This window comes from Quercus robur, chromosome 2, assembly GCF_932294415.1.
Source record: "Quercus robur chromosome 2, dhQueRobu3.1, whole genome shotgun sequence".
Lineage (NCBI taxonomy): Eukaryota > Viridiplantae > Streptophyta > Magnoliopsida > Fagales > Fagaceae > Quercus > Quercus robur.
In genome coordinates, this window is record NC_065535.1 from 14,410,701 (window position 1) to 14,429,455 (window position 18,755).

General features: G+C 36.1%; 1 protein-coding gene across 2 annotated transcripts; it reads right to left on the reverse strand.

The window, feature by feature from the left end:
* Nucleotides 1–2,424: 2,424 nt before the first annotated feature.
* On the reverse strand, nucleotides 2,425–17,381 carry LOC126712524 (uncharacterized). 2 transcript variants are annotated; one of them, XM_050411878.1, is made up of 18 exons: nucleotides 17,188–17,381; nucleotides 16,017–16,146; nucleotides 15,769–15,886; nucleotides 15,054–15,161; nucleotides 14,819–14,937; nucleotides 14,607–14,687; nucleotides 13,586–13,777; nucleotides 13,425–13,494; nucleotides 13,199–13,353; nucleotides 11,765–11,929; nucleotides 11,611–11,682; nucleotides 10,591–10,711; nucleotides 10,202–10,507; nucleotides 9,936–10,096; nucleotides 9,602–9,820; nucleotides 3,992–4,633; nucleotides 3,149–3,304; nucleotides 2,425–2,762 (listed from the first exon to the last, which is right to left on the reverse strand). In XM_050411878.1, exons 2-18 carry the CDS (start codon nucleotides 16,143–16,145, stop codon nucleotides 2,694–2,696), a joined length of 2,883 nt encoding a protein of 960 aa, XP_050267835.1. In that variant the 5' UTR covers nucleotide 16,146; nucleotides 17,188–17,381; the 3' UTR covers nucleotides 2,425–2,693. The 2 variants fall into 2 exon arrangements, with proteins under 2 accessions (XP_050267835.1, XP_050267834.1); XM_050411877.1 differs by having other exon boundaries at nucleotides 10,202–10,519; nucleotides 17,188–17,380.
* Between the last annotated feature and the right edge of the window lie 1,374 nt (nucleotides 17,382–18,755).

Genomic DNA, 18,755 nt, shown 5'->3' on the forward strand with positions numbered 1-18,755 from the left:
CGTCCAAGATCAGAAATCCCAAAAAAAAACCCCCAAGATCACGTTCATCAATCTAGATCAGTCTGATCAGAAACCCAAAAAAAAAAAAAAACCCCAAGACGCCGAGAACATGTTCATTAACCTAGATTAGAAACCCAAAAAAAAAAACTCCAGATCATATTCTTTAATCGGAACAGAGTAGCAACTAAAAACCCAAAAACAAACACAAAGATTTCAAATTTTTTATTTTTACTTTCAAAATCACAAACACAAACACAAATCCTAACCCAGAAATAACAAACCCAAACTTGATTCTCAAAAAAAAAAAAAAGGAACCCAAACTCCCTAATGATCCCAAAGGTCCCAAACCGTAATGAACCCAAACAGAACGAACCGAGACCGGCGATGAATGGTGACACTGACAGAGCTTGGTACGGCGGCGAAAGCTTGGGATGGCGGCGAGAGTTGGGCCGACGGTGAGAGGTTAGGTAGTTGGCCGAAGGTGAGATTGAGATTTGTGAGTGAGTGAGATTGTGATTTGTGAGTGAGAGAGTGAGACTGTGTGAGTGAGAGTATTACAGATGAGAGGCGGGCTGCAAGTGAGCTGAAATGAAATGAAGAAGAAAGATGTTAGGTTTTATAACAATATATATATAGGAGAGTATTTTAGTATTTATATATATAACCGAGTCGGGTCGGATCCGGGTCGGGTTTTTATAAAACCCCAGACCCGACCCGAACCTGGTTCGGGTTTTTTTTTCAAAGACCCAAACCCGACCCTATTCCTTATCGGACCGAGTAAAATCCGACCCATTAAGGTCGAGCCGGGTCGGGTACTCGCGGGTCGGGTAGAAATTGCCATCCCTAAACTCATGTCCCCTATACTTTGGCCATGCGTTTGAGGAGGAACTGAAGCAACAGAATACACAATGCAATGACAGGCCACTCCATGCCAAGTCAATCTCAACCAACTGAACAAACACCCCATTGCATCCTTGCTAACTCAGCAAATCAAGGACTAGCTAGCTTAAGATGGTTTGTACAGTGGTTGAGCTAGTTAGAATAGGTTATAATACTTAAGGAAAGCTAAAATCTCTTCCATAAATAGTATAGTTAAATGTTTTACTTCAGATTTACTAAACACATAATGCAACGTTAAGAGCTCTACATAATGAGCATTTTACTCTTTGGCTGCACATTTCCTTCCTCATTTCTTCTTAGGTTTGCCCATTGTGTTGGTAATCCTTTCTCAAGTTTTCTTGCACCATTGTCCTCTTTTTGTATGGCAAGGTACCAAATACGATAATCATGCACTCGCAGGATTAAGGTAGGGGTGTCAAACGGGTGGGTTTGGGGTGGGCATAATTGGGTTGGGTATATAAAACTTATTTACCCATTAAAACCCATTTAATTAATTGCTTCTAACCCAAACCTAACCCAACCCAATTATTATGGGTAAACCCCAGCCTACCCAATTACCAAAATTATCAAAATACTCCTGAAGTAAAAAACTCAAATCTCACGGCTGCACCCCTTATCCTTCTCTGGTTCAAAAAGTGAGTTTGGAAAATTTCATCAAATCTAAAAAAAAAAAAAAAAAAAATGCTAATCACATGAAGAACATGGTGAATATATAAAAAATCTATATAGAGAAAAAGAATGTAGTCGTAGAACCGACTCACGGTATCTCGGGCGATTTTCCACCGAAGCCTGTGGATTTCTCCGACGGATCCTCGCTGGAGGTCAAAGAAATCGAAGGATTATTCAACGTCATTGCTTCGCCGGCTTTACTTTTAGAACCAAACGGAATTGCCGAGTCGGAGCTCTGCAGAGCGCTGCTGATGGTATCTTTGTCTTGATCCGGAAACACAAAGCTTCTAGTGAAATCGGAGGCGTCGTCGTCAAGGCCGCCGATCCGACTCGAATCGTCATTTTCGGGCCGGAGATTCCACCTGAACTCGTTGAGAACTGTTGTGTCGTCATCGCTGTCGCGACCTCCACGGTCGTTGTTGGTGAAGAAAATCACGTTGTTTGAGTTGGGCTGAAAGAGGGGTAAGGCTGGGGGGTTTTTTTTTTTTTTTTTAATATTTTGAACGGGAAGGGCTGACTTAAATTTGAATTAATTGTTTTTGGGTTAAATGGGGTTCCATGGGTTTTTAGTTAAAACCCAATCATTATTGGGTCTAATTGAGTTGATGCCCATTTAACCCAAATAATAATTGGGTGAGTTTGGGTTCAATTAGAATGGGTGAGTTTGGGCGAGAAAATGAATTTGAACTTATTTTACCACCCCTAGATTAAGGTAAGTATACAACAATCCGCCAATGACATGCCAAAATACTAATTGAAGAGAAACTGGAATAACAGGGGGAGAAGCCGAGGACAGGGGTGGCAGTTTGTTAGGAGACAATCGAGGCCTTAACTACCAGGCCCAGAAAAAAATCATTAATTTGTAACCTATATAGCATGTATTAATAAATTAATGATTTGATACACAATAAACCAGATGAGTGTGCCAGCAACAAGAAGACCAACCACAATTTAGAAGCACATCAAGCCAAAAACCTAAATTATACAACGATTCTGAGTAACTGAACCATTTAATAAAAACCCTGGCGAAGTCAATTACCGTCAAACCCAACCTCCTTCCATAATCCTCACAATGACATCCAGAAATCACAACCATGCCAACTTGAGTTTGTGGGCTCTAGTTACTAGTTGTCCTGCCCAGGGTCACCCTGAACTCGGCGATTTAGTTCATGCCGTAACATCTCTATATATTCCTGCACAGGCCAAATAATATTATGAGCAGTCAAATGTGCCACATCTACTGTAATCATTATTAAAAAGACCTCATGCACAACATAAAAAGCATAAGAATTCATAGCTTCCATAACTACTACCACCAAAACTAAGTTACAGAACAAGAATGCATAGCTTCTAATGCAGACAAATGATCTTGACTGCATTTTTTTTATTGGTAAGTTAAACACACCCAATGAGTTTTGAACCCACATTCTTACTCTCCAGCCCTACTTATAGGGGGAAGAGGTGGCCTTAGCTAAGAGTTCATTAGCACCTTGAGTGCATGATGGCAACCCCCCCCCCCAAAAAAAAAAAAACATGCAATTGGTTATAGGTGCACAAAATCATGATTTTGGACACTTACATTAGCAAGACCTTCATCACTGCACAACTCATCCACAAGACCTTCAAAACCACCTTCACTGCCAGATAACTGAACTGCATTTTCAACTACAGAACGGAAAACATTTTGAGGTGGATTCAGGTTTTCAATCCCCTGAGCCACCTGTTGAAGGTTGATCTGAAAACAAAAAACAGACTTTATGTTATCAATTATCAGCCCAAGTTAACAGTAATACAAGCACATGTTTCATATAACTTCAGGTTTGACATATCTTCAGATCAAATTATCTCCTATGGTTCCTACTTAAAGATATAAGGCCCAAAGTACATCAACAACCAGCAGCTGTGGACCTCTTTTAAAAAATAATCCATGACAAATGCAGGATTGCAGGATTGTATACAATAGACTTTTTTTTAATATGCAGATTACAGAATTTTAGTATTAAGCACTAAATCCCACAAAACAACAATAAACCACAATTACACAATCAATAAACTAGGTCAGTCAATAAAAATGATGTTATTATAGTAAAATCCAACCAGTCCTTGTTTCCTAATTTCTCTGTTAATAACAAGTAACTACAGATTTAATTTAGAAAACTTGGTCTGTCAATAGAAGTGTTCCAAAATATTTATTAAAAAAAAAAAAAATCCATTTAATCAACAACCTGATGCAGTTCAATGAGGTATTAATGTAAAAAATATATTTCAGTTGGGTTTTTTGACAAGGCCATGGAAATAATGTGACCCACATGTAAAACAAGCACTGTTAGTGGGATTTGACTGACAGCCCAGGAGTAACAAATGAAAAAGAGCAAAAGAAAATACATGTACAAGTCCTTTACGAACACGCATGTATACAAACCTGGACATTATGTTCATTAGGTTTGTCATCTCTGCTCAGCATCCTCCCATTAAATTCTGGCTGGGTTACGGCTTCAGCAGAAGGAAAAAGTTGAGAGGTGGTTGACCCACCGCCGATGGCTCGGGATACAATGGGCATCATCTGTTGGAACATCCTAGACAAATCAAGGCCACCACCTTGGCCTCTTCCAAGCCCAGTGAACATGTTTCCAAGATCTTGGCTGTCAACCTGTTGGGCAATTTGATTGATCGTATTCCTCATCTGTGGGCTCTCAGTGAACTGTTGCAACATATTCCTCAAGACATCCGGAGAGCCAGCCCCAGTTTGTTCTGAAACACCTGCCAATAAACCATTCAAAGCAGGAGTTTGCAAGACCTGAGACATAACACTCGCCATATCAATCTGGTCATCAGAACCTTGCCCTCCCAGAGGTCTACTATCCATGACCTGCCCAACTACAGAGGGAAGTTGTCCTAGGAGCTGTTCATTTGCATTCATACTATTTGCAGCAGAGCTATGAGATGCTAGAGATTGCAGTAGCTGTTGGCCGCTTGTTCTAATCTGCCGATCTTGATCAACAGAAGCACTGGCTGTACCACCATCACCACCCAGGACCTGTGATTTTTGTGGCCTGCCTCGTCTCTGATTGTATAAAAAAAACATTAATTTAGTAAGTATCTATGAAACAGAAGACACTCAAATCATGTTAACTAAAGAAACCAAAAACTAAACAATGAACCATGTATAGCCCACTACTTCATTTGAAACATAAAATAAAATGAATAGAAGCAAAGCAAAATCAAACATGGCACATGAAGTTATTCAAAACAGAGAACAAAGCCTGAGGGAGAATTCTCAAGTACTAATTTGAAATATACAAACTCAAGCCAACAGGTAATAGTTGACTAAAGCCAATATAGAATCACCACAATATGAGGAACCTACAACGCTAAATACAAATTATAACAAACATCTAAGAAATAAAAATATGTAACGCTTTGTAAAATTATATTAAAAAGGAAATCAGCTATGTTGCACGGACACAGACACAGACATAGACACAAACACGACACGGACACAGGGATACGGCAATTTTTGAAAAATAAGGACATGACACGGTGGGGACACAGCAGTTAAATAATTAGTTAAATTTTATATTTAGGCATATTTTTAAATATTTTTAGACATAAAATACGTTTATAATTTATAAGGCAAAACAAAAGGCTGAGTAAAGAAACAAAAATAAATTCATAATAAAAAGTATGAATTTATTAAAAATAAATTCATATTTTTTTATTTATATTTTCTATATTTTCTATAAATAAAAAATATAAATTATTAAAATTATTTTTATTTATATTTTCTATACATACCTAAACATATTTTTTTCATATAATGGTAAACATATACCAATTTAAGAGCAATAGTATAGTATAGTATAGATAATAAAGTCTTTATAAATCCATATTATAATTTAATATATTAATTTTTTTTTAAGAATAAAAATATGTTAGCCTTTAAAAAAATATATTAGCCCTCATGATAATAATAATAATATACTACCTACAACCATTTAAAAAAAAAAAAAGGCAAAAAAGGGAAACCCGTTAAACTCTTAAAAAAAAAATTGAAAAACAAAAGTTATTAGCCACGTGGTTGGTATGTGGGGAAACAATAAAACCCACTAGGCACTAGTCTTTCAACCCTTCACTTCACTCAGTATTAAGTACTGACCAGGTCAGGTGGGGCACACAAACTAAGAAATTAAAAAGAGAGAAAACAAAGAAGATTAACAGGCATAAAAAGAAAACACTCAGGCTCAGAAGCTAACTTGTAGAACACAAAGACGAAGAAGAAGAAGATGAAATGCAATGCAGAAGAAAGAGACCATGAAGAGGGTGGTATGATGAAATGCAACGCAAAGCCGTGTCGGCACTGCGTTGGCGCTGTGTCAGAGAAGCAAAAAAAAAAAAAAAAAAAAAAAAAAAAAAAAAAAAAAAAAAAGAGAGAGAGAGAGAGAGAGAGACACACACCGGACACCGGAATTTGGTAAGTCGTACCCATTCCGGTGTCCAACACCAACACGACGCCAAAAATGGCGTGTCCGTGCAACCTAGGAAATCAGTACAAGACTCCAACACCACATCTTTATTTATGAACTTCTATTGCTTGATCTGTTGCTAATGCATTTCTCAACATTTAAAAAAAAAAATTATAAATAAGTACATTATTTTAAAAGGGACAAATGGGTGCAACCCATGTACATAGGAGGAGATAACCAACCATCAATTAAAACTACAAAGTTCAATAAACTCAAGTCAATTTGAAAAAGAAAAATATGTGGTGGTAGCCATCCAATCATATAAGAACCTCAAGAACCAAAGCTTCAAGTCCAAATTGATTTCTTACACCCTTCGAAACTTTGGGCATTACCTTTCCTCCAAATACACCACATAAGACACAAAGGAATTGCATTCCATCTATCTACATTACGATGTCAACCAAACCATCCTTTCCAACAAGACAGCAAATTAACAAAACTTTAGGCATGACCCACTGATTCCAAAATAGACATAAAACCATACCCCACAACTCCATAGCAACATCACAAATATACATAAAACCACGGTACACTACTCTAGCAATATTAAAGTGAAGATGCAAGTGATTAGTAGTTTCCATACTCTTTTTTTTTTATAGGTAGTAGTTTCCATACTCTTCATACAGATACAACACCAATCTACCACTACTATTTGGTGCTTCCTCAAATTATCCATCATTAGGAATTTCCTTAAGGGCACAATACATCCTAGAAAACTTAGTAAAAGGTTTTAACCTTGCACTCCCGGTGTTATGAAGGTTTCCAATATATTTTCTATTCCTCCCATCTCCTACAAACTTTTGTAAAGTACAGGGTATCCAGAAAAGAGACAAGACAACTCCTAACCTTGCAAAGCTCTAATGAAACTGATATCCCAATGAAAGCCACCACATTGCATGATCATCCGCCACTGAAGCCTCTTTATGTTGTGCAATGCTAGTTAGTTCCAGAAAACGTTTTGTGTACAATAAACTAACAACAAGAGCATAACCAGTGAAACCAGAACTACCGGAAAAGCAATTATTTTTTTTTAAATAATGAAATTTTATCGAATTCAAAAAAAAAAAAAAAAAAAAAAGAAGTCACCCGAGTATACAGGATGTATTTGACTAAGGACCAAAACAATCAAACACACAAATTACAATGATCCATCAAGTCACAAATCAAACATACAGAAAACTACTCCTTTGGTTCCGGTGTGTCAAATATGGTTAGTTTGGCAGGAACGCAATACTCGTACCTTTGAAGATAAAGAGAAATCTCTAGAACTATTAAAATCTCTTCTGTTTGGTACTTTGTTTCAGTGGTCTTGAGTTTGGGGTTACACACAAAGTATTTCCATTCATGCTTTTCTTCATTCTATTAGTTTTACTCCTTGAGTTTATTGTATTCGTTTCCAGTTCAGAATGTTCATCATTGTGAGCACGCTGAACTTTTTATCAATAAAATCTCTACTACCTATCAAAAAAACAAAAAACATATAGAAAACTTCCGACATCTGACATCCAGGCCAACAAAGTTCGAAAGAAAAAAAGTTTAAAATCCGGTACAGTCCTTTCTAAATCTTCAAAACTCTAGTTGCTTCTCTTCTGCCATATGCACCACATCAAACAATGAGGGATAGCCATCCAAATAACACTAATATTATAATTGATGTCCAAACTTTCCTTGCCAACACATCAGTAAATCCACTAGAGTCTTTGGCATCACCCCTTGAATACCAAACAAAACAAACACCATAGTCCACAACTCAATAGCAATAGGACAATGAAGAAACAAATGATCTACGGATTCCCTGTTACCTTTGCATATATAACAACAATCCAAAATCCAAACTTTTTTTTTATTTTTTATAAGTAATAAAATCCATTGATAGTAGAAAAAAAAACCCACACACACACACAGAGGACGTTTACTAAGAAAAGAAGGAGGCTGACATATTGAAGTTGAAAAAGGTAGGGGCCAAGGAAATAATGGAGGAAAAGGGTATTGAAAAACCAAAGCACACAGGACGTGTACTAATGGAAGCAGGAGGCTGACATATTGAAGTTGAGAAAGGTAGGGGCCAAGGAAAAAATGGAGGAAAAGGGTATTGGGAACTGTTGTGAGGACAGAGAGTGGAAAGGGTGGTGAAAAGGTATAGAGGGTGGCGGGGAAGGTGGGGAAGGTAGAGACAGTGGTGAGTGAGATGGTTGAGGGGGGAAGTTATTGAAGTAGAAGGGAGAGTGGAAGAAGACATATTAAGATAATTTGGCAAGCCATTGTTGCATTCCAAACATTTCTTTTCTGTAAATTACCAATTGTCAAAATTTTCTCCAACGCTGTAATCCAAACAAAAAAAGCACCTCTAGAAGGGACCTTAGGCTTCCATATGCTTTTCCATGGGGAGGAGGATCACTAGCAAAAGTCAAAACCTGCTAACAGCTACGAACCTCAAAACCCCTTCTCTTATTCGGCTTCCAACACATCATGAACTATGGAAAAGCATTTATCTTAAAACTAAGCAGAAAATGGCACAGAAAGAGCAAGAGCACACAAACTAACTCATATAAGACACAACTGAACAATAACAAAGAAAGAAAATTGACAAAGTAGCCTGGTGTGTATATTTCCTTTCATATTCTCACAAATATTTTACCTGTTCCTATAAATAACATAAATCATTCACTTCCCTCCTCTTTATTTAAAAATAAAAAATAAACATGTGATACTTTAGTCAAATGTTCTGTCCTCCAGCAAATTGCACTTTAACATGCAAACACAAAAACTGTGCTACCTTACCTAGCAATTTTGTGCAAATATAAGCACTTGCATAAATCTAAAGTGAACAATTAACTGCTTGGGCATTATATTTGTGTCAATAAATCCATGCATCTTATCATAGGCACTTAAACAAGGAGAAAGTCTTTAGACAACTTTTGTGCCACAACTCTAATGTGGTTGATGGTGAGTGGTGGAGAGAAGAAGATAGGTCCATGTGAAAGTGATAGATTGCAATTGACTACACCAAAGTTGTGGCAAAACTTGTGGATCTACAATAACTCACACGTAAATTCCCATCCTACCACGGAAGTGTCCAATAAAACAGACCGTTGTCCAGCCATTACTGAACCACCCCATAGTCCAAAACTAGACGAGTAAAACATAAAGTATATTTTGCAGTGACCAAACCTAAGCTGGCACCCAGTGAAATCTACAACAACCCCCAAGTCTGCACCACAACCTTTGCCTACAAGGACATGCGTGGGGGCACAAGACCAGCTCTTCTGTTTTCCTCTCAAAGATAATGTCTAGGGGGCTTATTTGGTCCCTTAACATCCCCCAGCAGTCTATTCCCTGGTGATAACAAACACCCCACTATGTCCATCTCCATTAGATGTTGAAACATCACACCAAGTACACCATAAGTGCAAAGCTGAATTTATAGCAATAATTTATTGAGAGAAGAGAGATATTTATCTTTCAATAAGCTATTTTAAGGAATATTATAAAATACAAAATTAGCTTACCTTACGTTCCAAACCTGCCAGTCCTAATCCAAGTGGAACAGCTTTGTCACCCTCAGTTGCATCATGCTTCTCACCAGATCTTAGAGCATTTTCCTGAACACACTCAGGCTTTGCCACTGTTCCTCCACTTAAACAACTCACAGAACTTCCGGAGGCAGAAACATCTTTTAAGCCAGTTGAAGCATCATTATTACTTAATTGGTCACATTTAGGATCATGCTGTTTACAATCAATAAATCAGTACAAGATTCAAACAACAATCAAGAAAGTAGCAGAAATTACTTATCAAAAAAAGTAGCAGAAATAAGATCCCCATTTTGTGCACAAAATCTACCTTCTGACCTTCACTTTCAGGTGTGCTTCCAGATATAAATGCATCTGATTCCCCAACTCTGTTGATCAAGTTGGCTGTCAAGGTATTTGGATGTTCATTCCCTACATCACTACCTGCACCTGATTGACCAGATGAACTTTGAACAGTTGATTCTACTTGACCTGTATACAGAAATATCAGCTTGGTGAGTCGAGCAGCATAATACCTGCTAACATATTTATAATAAATGGATTCAGGTTAAACAAAATAAATAAACAGCTAGCCACCTGATGAAACCATGTTATCTCCTTGCATATTTCCAATTAAATTTCTAAATCGAGAATATCCTTCAGACATAACAGAGGATAGTGAAACAGAATCAGAAGGTGGCTGTGAAACAGAAACTAGTCCAGGTTGAGCTACACCGGAATTTGCAACACCACCAGGGCGTGATGGGACAGCCGTCGCAATGACACTTCTCAGAGGTAGCACCCTTGTTGCACCTGAATCACCAGAACCAGCACCATTACGGTGCTCTCCCTGTGTTCCTTCCGCATTACTTGCCCTTGTACCAACCGCTGAAACAATTGGCGCTAGGGAAGTACCTGATATTAAATAGCATCAAATCACCATATAGAAGTTACATGGTGCAGGTAAGTATAAAAAAAATCCTTACCAGCATGTATATGAATGTTGATGTGCCTTGGGGCATTCCCAATACCAACAGAACCCAAAGTCATGGGATTTGGCTGAGGAACAGAACCGCCAAAGAGGGAGCTGGTTTGAAAAGGAGACGGCTGCAAATAATAATACATCACTAATCCATAACTGACACCAAACCATCGCAATCATTTAGAAGCCATAACAACTAGGATTTAACAAAGCAAATCTACAATTTCTTTATGGTCCGTTTGGATTGAGGGGGAGGGAGGGGGGTAGAGTAGAGTAGAGTAGAGCAGAATTGGCCCAAAATTAATCTATTTTCAGCCAACTCTACCCTACTCCCCTCCACTCTCCCTCCATTCTCCCTCAATCCAAACGGACCATTAGAGTCTATTAGCTTGTTCTACTTATTCACTGTACTTGTTAGTTTATACATTTGTTCTCTATTTGGAGACTAGAATGTGCCTGATTCCTATTGAATGTCCTTACTACACTCCATCAAAATTGAATTGGACTTCATGGAGCATCTGCCTTAGTCATGAACAAGACTTTAGTTTCAGGAGAAAATAATATTATTGCTGAATACCAATGATTGATTTAGAGACAAGAATGAGTCATTCAATAAACATATTGACCCCTTTTTTATTATAAGTAATAATACTTTATTGAAAAAATGAACTACCTCACATACACAAGAGTACACAAAATAATCCTGAAGTTACAAAAATTGATAGTTACAATTTAATGAAAGAGAATCAATGAAATCTAGAATGTAATGTATCTCGCTGTGACCCAAAACACAAGACCATTCAAACAAAGTTGTTGGGAAAGACAAAATATTGACCTATCCATGACAAATATTGCAATAAGTTACTCGCCTAAGATATTGCTACTTTAACTTTAAAATATTCTATTATCAAATCAGTCTCACAGATACCTTACATGTCCAAAAATTTCCTAATCTAGCAAACTGATATTTGAAATGCTTAATATTACGTAAAAGAATTGATAAAGCGTGCAGCTACTAACAAACCTGAACCATTATAGGATTAGGGCCTGATGAAGATATGTACACTGCAGGCCCAGCATTTACAACAGATTCTGCCTGCAAATCGAACCGCTAGAATTTTTTAAATGCTTTTGACACACAAATGAACAAAAGCACAGAAGAGGGATAAGACTTATACAGGAGACTGTCCCATTCGCAGTGTCAAAGCCGTGCGGCCAAGCTCAAGAAGAAGGGCACCTAGATGTTGCATTGAGATTCCCAATTGCATTGATTCTGCTTGTATTTGGCCCCTTATAGTGGGATCAGAAGAAGATCCCTCTTGCTCCAAGCGTCCTGCAATATGCTACAAAGTTGCAGCAAGTTACAAACAACACATAATCAGATAATAAGGCAAAATCCAAGGAATGTAAAATTGGCACATCTTAATGAATATATCAGCTTCATCAAACTCATGTTACAGTAATAAGAATCTTATACAAAAAATAAATAGCTGATACAATACGTCAGCTTTGGAAAAGTGTAACTCATCTGTCAAAGGTACTTATTGAAGCACTGCATAAAAACATTGTAATCAAAGAAAGTTCTGTAAGATAAATGTCCCAAGGCATATAATATGATAAAAAAAAATTTTTGACTTACTTTCCTCCATACTTTAACTAAGTATCTCCAGGGATCAAAACTTTTCAGTACTAATTACTTTTTTAGATACTGTGACTACATCACAATGAAACATGCACAGCACAATACAATGAGATGTTGACAATATGTTTTACACTGAACATTGAAACCATTCAATGCACTGATAAAATTGACTTCAGTGGGTGGATGGCAGATGACCCACAGCCAGAAAGGGACTCTTATGAGTTAAAATGTGCTGCTTAGGGCTTCCTTATGCTTTGTTTCTTATGTTTAAAACCAATATAATTTCTCCATTCGAAAAATTTAAATGCAACGTGTAACTGTGTTTCTTATGTTTTGGAGACAATTTTTATTTATGAGAATTTGAGTGCAATGTAGAAGATGCACATATTTCTTCTGTATGCTTTAAAACACACACACGCACATATTAACTCTATATTGTTACATACTTTATTATCATTATAAGGATTTACCTTGCATACTAAAACAAACTGTGTCACTCTTTATCCTGTGTGTTTGGCATCAACTTATTTAGCTTTTTGCTGAAAGTGTACTAAAGTGTATTTGTACTTTGAAAAAGTGAGATTTTAAAAAGATGCATATCAAGGCTAAAAGCTTAAAGCTGACCAAATAAGCTACAGACAAACGGACACTTAATAAATCCATTTAGAATTCTTATGATCCATATATATTTCTAAAATAATACCAGATTCAGTGAAAAAATATTGGAACTAATGAAACTCCTCTCTTTTACTCATCAAGAAATGTTCCAAAAGTTGCTAAATGTCACAACAAACCCAAATGTATTCTTCCACAAAAGAGACAAAAAATCAGAAATAATGGATATAATCTAACAAAAAGCCAAAAAAGAGGTAGAGAACAGACATACACACAAATATAGTGCAGCAAAAGGAACAAAACAAAGTCACCCAAAAAAACCCAAAATTTAAAGTGTTCTGAATATGGTGATTACAGATAGTGCAGCAACAGCATGACCACTGAGAAGCCGTTCTGCTTGACGCAGGACAATGCTCAATGCTTCAGGTGAAGGCAACCCCCGTGCGCTGGAAGGTAATTCCACCCTTGGTAGGTCACGGGAGTTAGTCAAAGATGCATTCGGCTGATACCCTACATCATGGAGAACCAATTAATTTTAAGCAATCATTTGCAACTAGAAGTTATAAAGGTTTTGGAATCACCATTTTGAGACAGTGTCTGCTCCATGCGATTCATAAACTCAGAGAGAGTGTTCAATGAATCAGGGATAGGCTGAAATGAAGGGGAAAAAAAGAAGAAGATATATGAAAGAAAGTTTAATGCAAAATACAAGTGAATCATCAATGTAAGAATATATAACTACCATATGAAGGGAAGGAACAGGTACTGCTGCTGCAGCCAGTGGGATTTGCACAACTTGAGGTAAAGATTGGAATGGCTGACTAGAAAATGCCTGCCCAGACTGTGCTTGATTTCCTGTTTGGGCCTGGCCTCCAACATTACCACGCATCCCTTCTGTTTCGTTTCCTTGAGTAGGCTGACCGGGAGCATTTGGCTATGGGAAAAAAAATCATCTTAATATGCTTTACATAAAAAAAATAAAAAAAAAAAAGGTGTCACGTTATCCCTTTGAGGGATCAAATTTTCTATACACACACAACAACCACAAGCAAAAGACAATATTAGTCAAAACCACTATACAGTTCCTTCCCATGTGCGTCAGGCATTGATCTTTGATCAGATGTTAGTTGCCATCCAAATCATGTGCACCTAATTATGCTTAATGTATTGCCTTAAGTCATAGTTCAGTGCCAAACTTCAAGTGGTTAAAAACTTATAATTGAAGGAGAGAATATGACCAATAGCATATGTATCCTTTATTCAAGTTAAGTCATGAAGCAGAGAGAATTAAAGATCTTGCTAGAGCCAACACAAAGACAGTAAATAAGAAAAAAAAAGTGAACATTGCAAAAATGAATATATATATATATACCAAGCAAATGGAAAAGGTGATAAGAAGGCTATAAATTCAGCAAGCCCTTGCGTTGACAAAGTGTTATGCAGTCAACAAGAGGAGTTTGAGATCTGACGGATGTGTAAGTGAATGATATTTACAGTAACCAGTAAATAGGTTTGACATGGTTCAAACAGGGCTTGCAAAGAAGAAAGAAATACCATGAAGGTAGAAAGAAAAATAATAATAATATATGAACCTCCAAAAGTGTAAATCTAGTTGAGTATATATAGATCACATTGTTAAAAATGCTCTCCTCTTGGATAACTGAGATGCAAGATGCATCCAACATATAAATTTTTTTTATAAGTGCATCCAACATAGAAATTAATATAGATGAGCACCATTGCAAGGTTTGTGCATTACTTACCGCGGTAGACTGCGTGCCAGGATTACCAGCAGTTGTAGTCTGGCCACCCAGTCCTATTGAATTCAAAACTGCCCCAATAACCTACAATTCAAACAAAAAGCCGTAAGGTCCTGTTGCAATAGTAATTGACATAAACCCACCTCGCCACAAACCCTAATACTAAGATACAAATTAAAGCAAGACTTTCACCAACTATGAGCAAGAAAACACACCCGGCTAAGGTCAGGAACAACGCCTTCACCTTGATCCCCAACATTAAAGGTCCCAAGAACTACACTGTGGGAAACTTGCCCAATTCGATTACGAGGGTTGCCAGCACTGGAATCATTTCCTGCCAACTCGCATGAAAAAATAAAAACACAATTAGTTTTACAACTGATGGTTTTCATTTTAGAGAACCAGTCCAAACCCAATATAGTGCAGAAGAAACTTTGCCTAAAAACCAACCTCTATTACCATCATTCCCAGTTGTCTCTCCAGTACCTGGACCAGATGAAGGTTGAGACTGTGCTGGCTGCCTTTCCACTAAATGCAATGTGTGTCCATTTTCCACATCTACAACCACTTAAGGAACTACTTTCTGAAAGTAATCAATATAAAGCTGGTAGCACAAATGAACCCATTCTAGGAACTATAAAGACCAGTGACAAACTCACTGACAATCAGATTTATGCAGCCCAATATGCTCAATAATTAAACATTGAAGGATAAACATCATATAATAAACAAAAGTAAATCCAATCCACAGCTTGAAATATAAATTCTATAAACAGCATAATACTTCTAGCAAGGATATGCTAAATAGATTAATCCAAACTAAGCACTAGTCAATGACCTATGGAGAAGAACAAAAGACCAACTTTTTCTAAGTACATTAAGTTCACTCAACTTGTATTTACAAACACAGAGACTTATCAGCAATCATCCAACCAAGCCCTTTATAAACCATAAAATTAGCAATAGACCAATAAATAACTTCACACTTGTTGAGTTCAACCTAGCCAATGAACTCTGGCCTAAATAACACTTACCCCTCTCATAAGAATTGGTATAGGGTAAGGTCGTAGGTTCAAAACCCATTGGGTAGCTATGAAAGTTAAACAATAAAAAAATTTATTGACTTCTTAAAGCAAACATGATTAGTTCTCCATTGGTTGGATACGGTATTCAGAAAGAAGATGATCGTCCTTTAAGACCCTTCCCCTAAAAATCAGCCGTTGCTGACCAACTGGGACAGTAGTTTCATTAGCTATTTTCTCCTTAAACGATGAAACACGCATCTGAAACAAATTGGTAATGACAAGAATTAAAATTAGAAACTAGGCAAGTTACAAATAAACCTGCTTAAGCAAGATAACTGTGAATAAGGTCCTGATCTATTTTTAAGCAAGACAACTGATTGGTGCTCACATTTTTATCCACTTCAAAAGTGTAAATTTGGGAATCAAGAGTCTTGATATTGAGCTTGACAGTTGAATCTGAGCTTTCCCCAGAAACATTTCCAGCACTGGAACCTTCATCAGAGTGCTGATCCGCCATGCTATATCAAAAGCAACAGAGGTATAAAACACAAGAAATGTACTCAATCAATGCAGTATACTCTTACAGAAGCAGCACACAATACAGAGTGTAGGTGGCTAAAAAATGTTTTACAAAAAAACCAAAATCCAAGTGACCCTAAGCATTATGGCCCCACAATAAAAAGGAATCGGAATACCATACTGACCGTTAATTATCAACTAAGGAGACCCGAGACCACCTTAACTTACATATTTAATACACATTATAATCAACCATAAGGGGAAAAAAAAAAGGTTATTGCATCCATATCTCTTTTTTCAGTCCATAAAATAAAGCCGCTAGCTAATGTAGAATACAGGGATAATTGAAATGCAATGCCAAACAGCGACGCTATGCAAAATGTACACTTTCAACTTTCTATTTCTGCTAGTTAAAAGAACGGTTTCTCTCTTAATTTGCAAGAGAAAGAAAGACCAAAGTTTACTTTGTCTAAAAATAGACATATTGCACCTGAAAATGGATTCCCACTAACACTGTCATTATTATACAAAAACCATGACTTATAATGGGCATTAACATCATTGCCCTAATTCCCACAATTGGGTTCATGAAATTTCTCATTTCCAATACCACATTTAGGAATCAGAAACTAATGCATATGACAATTCAATTTCCAAACATCATTGCGTTGAGCTTTTTGTTAGATTAAATTTAGAGAGTTTCAAAATGTACGGCACAAAAGACTAAAATGCTAAATTTTGCAAGAACGCAGTAGATATTCTAGACCTAGATTTTGTCAAATCCAGAATCTAAACAAAATTCGCTGAGCGAGAAAGTAAATTAGCAGAGGTGAAGCTTTGAAAAACCATTTTTCCACTCGGTGCCAAACGCCAATAATCAACATCGAATTTTCAAAATCCAAAAGGAAAAAACTTTTCAAGAAAGAAAATCAAGACAACGAACCCTGAATAATCTCAGGTACAATCGCGATTACAAGGTACAAGAATCGGGCTTAGGGATTTAATGAAAATTGAGAGAGAGAGAGAAATTGTAAGCAAACCTTGGAGATGCTGAAAATGAATAGGAGAGTGTGAAGTATTTGGATTTGATCGCCGAAGAAAGTTGAAAGGGGTTTACGTTATGACTTGATGCGAAAGCAAATTAGCTTCTTGCACACAGAGAGAGAGAGAGAGAGCGAGAATGAGCACTCTCTTGGTCTTTGCAGTCTCGGTCTGGCTTTGATGTTTAAGGATTTTTTTTTTTTTTTTTTTTTTTTGCAATAATGTAAAGTTGTTTAAGAATTAATATTCCAGAAAAATCTAGATGGCTAGTCCTTAAAATCATTCCCAAAAAATAAAAAATAAAATAAATGATACGTTGTCGTAACAGTGCTGCGTTGGCACTTGCCCAAGAGCGCTTTTTTTTTTTTTTTTCCTTAATCAAATTTTTAAAGGACTTGTGAGTCGTGTGTAGTCATTGCCCAGCTGCCATTTGGGCTTTTAGGTAAGCCCATGGAACTATCTGCCATTAGGTCCTTTAGTTACCCCCGTTATCACATTTTTGAAGCAAGGCCAGTATTCATTACTCGTTACTCAAACCCGCGATCTCATGGTAATTTTGATTGTTTCTAATAAAGATGTTCAATATTCTTTTTTGAGATAAAATTTCCTTGTATTGGTTTTTGTTGTAAGAGAAAATTAAACCCTATATTTCTTATTTGACGACAATATATTTTACTAATTGAACTAACTAGAATTCACAAGACATCCAATCTTCAAATCACCCTACTCCCATAGTAACTATCAAATAATTCAAAAAAAAATCTATGGATAGAACAAAATCGCATTAACATTTTCGTAACACTCTTGTTTTTAATTGTGATGAGTTCCAGTCTATTATTTTATTTTGATCTATAAGAGACTGACAACTTAATTGTTGTGAAAATATTGTGACAATTTGTTATGTCTCTAGCACAACTAAAAAAAATGCGCTAAATGTTTAGGGTATATTTGGTAACTATTTTTTCCCCTTATTTTTTGTTTCCAAAAATAATTTCATATTTTTTAGACTAAAAAATTTGTTTGGCAACCCAAAATGGATAGAAAAGAAAAATTGTTCTCAAAACTCAATTTGTGAAGGAAATTGAAAATATGCAAAAGATTGTTTTCAATTATAATTTTCCAAAGTCAATGAAAATACATATTTAATTTAATGAATTTGTCTCATTTAATGAGTTAGTATTATAGTTCAAATCCTAATAACAACATATATTTTAATATTTTCTATTTTTTTTCTTCAAAAAACTATTTTTTAATTTTAACTAACCAAACATATTTTTTATTTCAAAAATACAAGAAATTTTTTTTTTATTTATATTCCCAAAAAAAAGTTTTTGAAAATAGAAAACAAAAATTGTTACCAAACATAACCTTAATTTTTTTATAAATAAGTTGGTAACCCGTGCAATGCACCAAAAAGTTTAACGATTTTTTTTTATCTTCTTTTATAAAAAAAAAAAAATATGTGTTAAATTTGATAATTATAATATTTTATTATTTTATTAATGCACATTTATTATTTGTATTTGAATATGAAATTATATATAATAACATTAGGCATTTATAATAA